The following is a 9,293-nucleotide window of genomic DNA, read 5'->3' on the forward strand; positions in this document are numbered from 1 at the left end:
AAAAGCGCCTATGTTTTTTTTGTGTTTATAGTAATATTTGAAAAGTATATAATGTTATTTATAAAGAATTACACTCATATTTTGTAGTTCAAAGGGTTTTCTTTACAATGAAACCATATTTTTTCATTTCCTCCATTGTATGTGTGCAGGGTAAACATTTGAATTTGAGTATGTTAAATTTAGGCGAAAATACCAAAAAACGCCCCGAGCTTATTAACACTGTCTCTAAACAGGCTGTTACGTCACTGTTTGGTTGAACAAAATGTCTGTAGAAACAGAAGCTTTGAAATGACCCACTTTAGGACTCAGAAGTCTCCAGAATGATACTTGTACTTCTGTTTACAGGGTTCCCATTCGATTTAAAGAGATCGTTCACCCAAGAATGAAAATCCTGTCATCATTTACTCACCCTCAAGTTGTTCCAAACCTGTATGAGTTTCTTTTCATGCTGACAAAAAAAAAAAAATAAATAAAAAATATATATATATATATATATTTTCAAGTATGTTGGCAAAATAGGTGACGGTAGCCATTGACTTCCATAGTATTTTTTCCATGCTATAGAAGTCAATGGCGACCGTCGACTGTTTGGTTACCAACATTTATTAAAGTATTATCTTTTTGTGTTCAACATCTGAAAGAAATTCATACAGATTTGAAACAACTTGAGGATGAGTAAATGATGACAGATTTTTCATTGCTGGACGAACTCTACCTTTAATTCATTTAAGACTTTTTCCTAAGCAGCCATTTGCGATTACAAGTTTTATTTTTAGGATTCAATGTAGCAGAAACTGCTGGGATGGATTTTCATTTGTATGTGTGGTACCAATATTTAAAATTCGGATGTAAACAATAACACAATAGTGAAAAAAAACAGTATTCACTATGTAAATGTCCAAAGCATTTTAGAATTACATTAAATTCTATATTTCCTAATATTTTCAGATTCTTCATAACCATGGCAAGTCCATATACACAGAAAGTTGGTCATACACTCACAGAGAAGTAGACATAAATTTTATTTACTCGTTCTGTACATAATGGGTAATACCAGCACGGGTGTTAACCATGGGAAATATTAACATGTAAATGATGTAAGAAAATAAAAGGCACAAATTTTCATTTTCAACGAATGAGATCACATGGATATTTTGTAATGTGAAACCATAAACAGTAATACTGTTAAAGCCTTAGAAAAAAAGAAAAACGTATGTATTTGAAACCTTAAATTATTTGAGCACTTCTAAAAGATACGGGTTGGTCTATGGGTTGCTTAATATGAATGTTTGATGCTAGGGATGTAAACCAGACAAAGATTCATTAATTTCAAAAAGGAAAAATAAAGAAAAATCAACAGACAGAAATAAAAGACATGACATGAAGCAGCAATTAACCTAAGAGGGACATCCCTCTTGGCCAGAAGGTCATGCACAGAGGCCACCAGCAGGATTTTTAAATCCCTTTTTAGAAAATGCCAGTTTATTTCAACACACAGTAACACCTGGCTAATAAAAGAAACTGATTACAGATGGACAAAACCTAAAAGTCATGTTTATGTCAGGTTACTGAATCAAAATTGGGCAGAAACCATCAAAGTTATAGCAGAGACCTTGTGATGTGCAGTAACAGTAATGAAATGGAGCAAGATCCAAACGTTACTGCCACCTTTACAGAGTAGGAGAATCAGACACTGAATCCAGTCCTCGAGAGATGAGCTCATGATTGCACAGGTGACATTTCCAGCTTGTCCAATGGAATAGATGAGGTGCGTTTTTACTCTCCCCAATCTCGCATCGAAGGCATCACAACCGGATGCAAAAAGCTCCACAGGCAAGCCCTTCACCATTCAAAAGATCCCCCGAGAGTCTAGCCACAACCATCTAGCTACACTACTACTGCAATTTACAGATAAGTTATGGCACAAATAAAAAAGGCTACAGTAGACTAGTCCCACATACTAGCTGAGGAAAAAAAATAAAAAGACTTTAACTGGTGAGTCTGCTTCTAAGGTCAATCAGGTGGAGTGGTGCAGTTGTTGCTACTCTAAGAACCTGCCACTGCAATACCCTACCTTCATCTTCAAGTCATGGCTGTTACCAAAGGTCAGATCAGTATCACTAGGATTCTGTTTAAATATAACAAAAGACAAACTAAAAGATCAAATTTGGGTGAACATCAAACCAGAGGGTATAATGATCCTCATTTCCCTTTCTTAACACAACATAGTTTAGCTGGCAAAAGTCAAAGCTGAAGACAGAAAACTGCAGGAGAGTGGCAAGAAGGCTCAGGTCACATTGGAGGCCTCATTTCACCTCGTCACAGGTACAGATGGCCGATGTGTGGAAACAACAGAATATTAAGGGCAGACACAAAAAAAATACTGATTCGCCTGTAACCAAGTGAGGGGGATTAAGAACAGTTTGATTTCGGAGCTGTAAACAGTCAGAAGCCACGCAAATGGTTTGCTTGAGAAATGCGCCACGGCTGCACCCCAAGGCAGGCAAGCGTAATACCGGTGGTGACTTGATGGGGCGGCCGGTGAGCTGACGGGGTGCTGACAGCGCATGGCCCAGATCATTCGCTCTCATCTGGGTTTTGGGGGTCCAATATTTTCACATGGGTGAAAGGGAATAAACCTCTCCGGCCATTTACCTCCCCTTCCCACTGACCGCTGATGTTCATCCTAGTCACTTTCACAATGTCACCCACCTATAAGAAAAAAAAAAAACCAAGATGAATTGAAAAACATATAATGTACAGGTCTTTTAAAGCATTTAGAATAGAGAAAAAATATTGAGAAAAATATTACTGGCTTCTTAAACGGTGCTGTGAAAGCTCTGAAATGATCAAACCCTAATCTATAAAACTCAGGAAAAGCCTGTGGAAAAGATTATGTCCTGCCCACCAGAAATCAGATCCAAAGAACAACATATTTTTTCAAAGATATGGAGTTATCAGTTTACATCCATTAAAACACTGATGAAAATGCCACTCTTATCTAAAATCATTATTGAAGCATGTTAGGCATTTTAGAACCATTATACAATTATCATTTTGACACCAATTATACAGGACTCTGCATATTAACTAGGGGTGGGAATCGCAGGGTACCTCACGATACGATACGAATCACGATACATGGCTCACAATACGATAATATCACGATACAGCGATAATCGATATATTGCTAGACAACCCTATAACGATTCACCAAGATATCTGTGAAATCTGTGATATCCTATGAAAACAAAATGACTGTGAAAAGATTGTGCAAGTTTTCTCTATTTCAAATGTAGGCAAGCACACACTGCACACTTCTGCGCCGCATTACGGCTCTGATGAGGTTTTGTTTCATCGTCCATGCCATAGGTGCAGATTTATGTTTATGCCGGTCGGTGCCCACTGCATAACGCGCCCTTGTAATATCTGAGAGAGAGCGAGAAAGAGAGAGAGAGAGAGAGAGAGAGAGAGAGAGAGAGTTTTGTTGACATAAAACTGGACCCGCCGACGGCACTCATATAGTTAGTGAGGGAAATCCCCCTGCGATCCAAGCGGAGAAGTTAGGCTACTCACGGACTCAATATGCGCTCTGCAGTAATAACGTGATCGATGCCTACAGTCCACGCTGATAGCTGTTCCGGGGCAGTTTTTTTAGTTCTCATCTCCATAAACATATAAAGAGCAGTAGAGCTAATACAGTGGCTGGAAATCGGTTTATCCTTCCGTTCCTAGTGCTTCCCCATCTGCATAGAGAACGCGGTTCATGGTTGCTCAGAGCGCTTTGGAAAGGTGGAGGAAATGGCGCGGCAGCGATTTCCATGCATTTTTAGATGCTGCGAGATGGGTAATCTATATAGAGCGCCTTATTGTAATAATTAAAATATCGATATTTGGTGCCAGATATCGATTCTCAAATCGCATGGAGAAGGACAACGATATATCGCCATATCGATATATTGTCCCACCCTTAATATTAACCAACATGCTTCATTTTCCCAAAATGCTTGAAATAGCTGTTCTACATCAGACTTTATTTTGCTTTAGGCCATACTAAACTGTCATAATCCTTGTTTATATAAGCTATATATAAGCTGCCATATATAAGCTGCACTCGTATGTAAAATACAGCAGACAGACAAAACTTATGTACAAAAAGACAAAAATATACAAAGAAAATAATTAAAAAAAATTATAAAATCCGTAAATCCATGAGCTTCCACACCTTTTCCCTGCACCTACCAGAATCAACTGACACATTCTCAGGCTGACTAAGACATAGCTTATGTAATGCTTTCTACAAATGTACAAGGCCTTGCATGTAGAAACGGATAGAGGAGTGCTGGAACTTGCCAGGTGCGATGACCAAGTATGGAATTTAATTCTAGACACTGAACAAATCAACAATAAATTCTATACTGAATTAAACACAAAATAGAGCCTCCCCACTCAAAAATTATCAGTAACTGTGGAGAGAGTCGCTGTGCAACAGTTCTTAGAGACATGTGCGGCCCATGCAAATGGCAAACTATGAAAAGTAGAAGTAAATGAAAATAGTCTAACATATTAAAAATCTATTGTAAATCAGTGAGCACAGGAACAAACACCTAGGACAGCAAGCTTTATTTTCTCCTAAAGCATTTTTCACAAACAAGTTTATAGGTCTGTCTTAAGGAAAGTCCCTCAAAAACATAGATCTGAGCTAACAAGTGTGTCATCAAAAGAAAATATTGGTCATTTCACATTTCCATGCTATCAGCACCATCTGACCTAAAGTAATGAAGGGTAAAATATCTTTAAATGTGTGATCACTGCACCAGTTAAATCTTATAAATGATAGAAAAATAGCTTCATTAGGTGTCTATGGCACCCAGTACTGCATCTTGTATTACTATAAATCAACCAATAGATTAGCCAGCAAAAATCTATGCTTACTTAACATTTGATAATTAGTAAACTGAAAGAAATAGATGACGGTATGGGTTTTAGTGGGCATAAGGCTGCTCGTATTATCCCTCATCAATAAAACAATGGAAACTCGCAGATTCACTTCGGCTGGTGCCAAATGCAAATTTTTGTTTACAGAAATCCATAATTTAGCTACCTACCTCCAGTGCTAAGGCAGTCTTGTCATATGCACATGGAACTCGTTTCTGGATCGCCTTCGCCATTACCGGCCCGTTCTGCATGGAAGGCAGTGGGTTGATGACAGCGCCGGGTGTGATGGGAGGAATGGGCGATGGAGTCTGAGGCTGAGCATAGGCGTGTGCTGGCTCAGGGATGCCATAGCTATTGGAATTACGTGAACCGTGGCCGGGCTGACCGGGATGAGGCGAAGGCCTCACCAACTTTTCTACATAGGGAACGGGAATCATGCCTACTCTGCCTTCTTTGTTCTTGGCACTCCACCACTGCTCCTCAGGCTTGTCTAGAATAATTAGGATTTCACTCTTCTTGAAAGGAAGGTCTTCAGCATCGCTACCAGTGAAGTCATAAAGAGTCCGCACATACTCCTGGTTCTCATCTCCAAGTCCCCCAGACGGCTGAATAGGACCACTGGGCAGAGAGGTACTGGGGTACCTGTATTACAATGATGAAATTATTTTTAGGATTGAATAATCAACAACAAGAGGATTTTAAACAGGACATCAAAGGGGAAATTTTTAAATCCACTTTTTGCTAAGCGGTTCATCTTCTGTAATATCCAATCCACTACTGAATGTGCACTTTCACATGTACAGTTAACTTCCTGGTATCTTGAATAGGAATGACTCAATTCTTTTTATTGCACAGCTCCATGAGAACATTTTAAAACATACAGGGAGGACATTCAGGGGAATTACAAATATGTTCAACTGATCATCTTGACAATAATAATCCGAGGATACAAATAAATGTGAAGAAAAACCAGCAAAGATATGGCAAGCTGTTTTAACGGTTATTCATTAAAACCAGTAACACTTATTTTATGTTACTAGTATTTTATAATCACTCATATGCAAGCCAACAGTGATCAGTACTTTTCCCAATTTACTATCAGCATATTAGCTGGCTAAGATTTCCGATGATACCAATTTTGGATAGTGTTGCAAAACTGTCAAATATTATCCTCATACTGTAATCAATAAAATCGCAAGATGAAATAACTGCGTTTTGTCTGTTTAACTGAATACACGGCTTTAACCAACCATGTGACTTGTATCAACAAACGTATATTATTGCCACTATGGACATTTTCTTAATTTAGGGTGGCCATATGTGCCATTTATACGGGACACGTCCTGGCTAGGATTTTTATATTGCCTAAAACATCCAAAGTAGTTTGACCAATAACATGCAGGCATTGTACATAATCGACCAATCGAGGTGCATGAGAAGGTGGGATCTACAGAGAACAATCAAAGTGATGCAAATATGCGCACATTAGGTGTGTTTGTTCGTAGGCCTGTCGCAATAATCAATATATCGACTTATCACGCAATATATGTACATGACCTCAATAATTTTGGTGACGCAATATATCGCCCATTATATTTACTTAAAAATTAATGTCACCATGTTTTGTACATTCCACTTGCGCCTGTGTCTTTTGCAGCTTCTCGTACTTAACGTGGTGTAGTCATGAGGTGCTAGTTCAAATTTAAAAATTTAGTACTGTACATTTAGTTCTGGAACTAAAGCGGTGCGAAAGGCCCTAATGACACCAAAGTACCCTGAGAGTGATTCGAAAGCACAAGGAGCCATCTACTTTTTATAGCTCTCGTGAATGTCATACAACAATTGAGCTGCACAGTGCAAACAGCCAAAACCTGGATATTTTAGGCAATATAGAAGTCCTGGCAAGGACGTGTACCGTAAAATTGGCCCATATGGTCTAGAGCCCGACCGATATGGGTTTTTTGGGGCCGATACCGATATTAGGAAGTAAAAAAAAGCCGATATCGATATATCGGCCGATATTCTTTGTGTATATTATATAAAGTGTTTCATCCAGGTCGCCAGTAGCAAACAATAGAGTGCTCTGTAAAAAAAAAATTCATATCGGCAGCATATCGGCGGCATATTCGCCGATACCGATATATCGGCGACAGGCTCATATCGGCCGATAATATCGGCAAAACGATATATCGGTCGGGCTCTAATATGGTCACCCTATCTTAATTGCAACATTAAAACATGCAGCTTCTGTGAAGCTAAGCAAACTGTTTTGCTAGCTACAAATTGCTGCTTTTTCAGTTTTTACTAGTACTTATAAGATACCAATACTTACAAGATACTAGTATCTTCCCAATTGTTACTAGTAATATTTCTTATCTCACTAGTTACTAGGGATGCACCGATGTATCGGCCGATTTTTTATTATTTTATAGCCATCGGCATATCTGAAATAGCATGAAAAGGGCCGATACCGATGGTTTATTAATTAACTGCATGAAGACAATGAGTTGCATATCTGTTGCATAATCCAACGTTTTTCTCTGGGCAAAATAATTAAATACTTGCCAAAACAAAATAAAATCTGTACAAAATATAGTTTGTCAGACAGCATAGTACGGCCTATGCAAATGTGACGCTGACGCATCCAACCAGTGAAATGCTCAGCTGTAAATTCATCATAGGTAATGTTAAGTTGCAATGGCAATGCCCCGGAGTTAGTTTATCTGAGGATATGTCACAAACTGCCAATTAAGCATTAGGCCTACATTTAAGTGAAAATGAACGGCAGGTAATATGCAGCTTTTTGTGTGTTTGAAACCAGCAAAAATGGAACATACATAAAAAGTTACACTGCTCTAGTGGTCGACCGATATATCGGACATATTTGGCATTTTTCAAATATCGGCCGATAAGTTTTTCTGTTTGGCCGATGCGTTCTAGACGGGACTTTTATTTTGACGGCGCTGAGTGCGGCAGCGCCTGAGCACACAGTGCTCACATTCTCCCTGTTCGCTGTCATTGCTCAGTTCTGTCTAATATGGATAGAAGTCTGTCTAATAATCCGATAGAACTGTTAAACAAAGGAATTAAAATGTATACAAAAAGTATTATAACGATTGCTTTTATATTATTAGTAAGTTAATAGAAAGGCAAACATTATAATACTTATTTGCCGTCAACATTCAGCAAATACTCATTTACATAATTTAAACAAATCTTTGAATGGCTAATGAAAATTTAATTTCACAAACCTTGCAAACTTAGTCGAATCCAGTTGTGAGATCTTGTGAAGTGTGCATGTGACCTGCATGATCGCGTGTTCTCTGCGTGACTTTCGGTCCGTGCAAATTGAATGCTTTAACCATAAATTCGTGATTTCAAATTATGCTGCACTTGCCCACTGTCATTTTCATGTCATTTTCACTGTGTGCTGTATGTATGATGTGTGTTATAAGTGTTACCTTGGCTTTATTTGAAAAAATATGATTCCCAATGCAGTTTACTTCCTTTTTAATTATAAAATTATAAAAAATATTTATTTGTGGAAAATACTTTGTCATCTAAAGTATGTTTATTTCAAATGATTATTTTCAAATTATTTCAAATTTCTTAAATATTAATTAAAATAAATACAATTATATCGGCTTTATATCGGGCATCGGCCATCTGGCTTTCCAAGATATCGGCATCAGCTGTCAAAAACCCAATATCGGTCGACCACTACACTGCTCAATTTAAATAGTCTGTAGTACAGTCTGAGCCGTTCAGTGTAACCACCGCCTCACTGTGCTGTTATAGCCTATGTAAAGGATGATTGAAATATATTTCACTTAAATCATTAACAGATTAACAAAATGACAGAAAAAATTGTGCTGAGTTTGGATCATTGTAACACGCTCAAAAGTTCACTGAAAGGAAAGCCGTTTTCGTTATTTTGCAAAAACTTTATAGTTTTGAATCGCGTCAGCGACTCGCACGCACATACAACATATTTTTGCTAACTTGACATCGCAGCCTGTTCATTATTATCAAAATAAAATACAGTTAAACATTAGGGGTGTGCGATATTGACAAAAAATTATATCTCGATATTTTCTGGGATTTTATCGATAACGATAAATAGACAATATTTTGCTATAGAGTGTGTTATTGTGCTGATATCTTATCTCTAATTGTGCTGACAGCTGACTCCTGAATTTTTTGATATTCTTCATATTCTGTGTGGTCAGTTCACATCAGTGATGTAAATTAATCCTTTCCAACAAGTTTTATGGGCATTTTTACCATTAAGCCATTTTTTCTAAAAGTGTGCATCATCTTTTGAGTCACATTCTTGCATTTGGGCTGTTACCAAG

The 9,293-nt window shown here is 37.8% G+C and overlaps 1 protein-coding gene across 1 annotated transcript in view; it reads right to left on the minus strand.

Annotated features, from left to right (window-relative positions):
* Positions 1–1,003: 1,003 nt before the first annotated feature.
* The window catches only part of LOC107700778 (crk-like protein), a 10,973-nt gene continuing 2,683 nt past the window's right edge, over positions 1,004–9,293 (minus strand). The window contains exons 2-3 of the mRNA XM_016502582.1: positions 5,109–5,580; positions 1,004–2,712 (exon numbers count right to left, since the gene is read on the minus strand). Of these exons, the coding sequence (XP_016358068.1) occupies positions 2,578–2,712; positions 5,109–5,580 (607 nt within the window). The 3' untranslated portion in view covers positions 1,004–2,577. The remainder of the gene's footprint in view (positions 2,713–5,108; positions 5,581–9,293) is intronic.

Source organism: Sinocyclocheilus anshuiensis, unplaced genomic scaffold (genome assembly GCF_001515605.1).
Source record: "Sinocyclocheilus anshuiensis isolate Anshui unplaced genomic scaffold, SAMN03320099.WGS_v1.1 scaffold1594, whole genome shotgun sequence".
In the NCBI taxonomy this organism is placed as follows: domain Eukaryota; kingdom Metazoa; phylum Chordata; class Actinopteri; order Cypriniformes; family Cyprinidae; genus Sinocyclocheilus; species Sinocyclocheilus anshuiensis.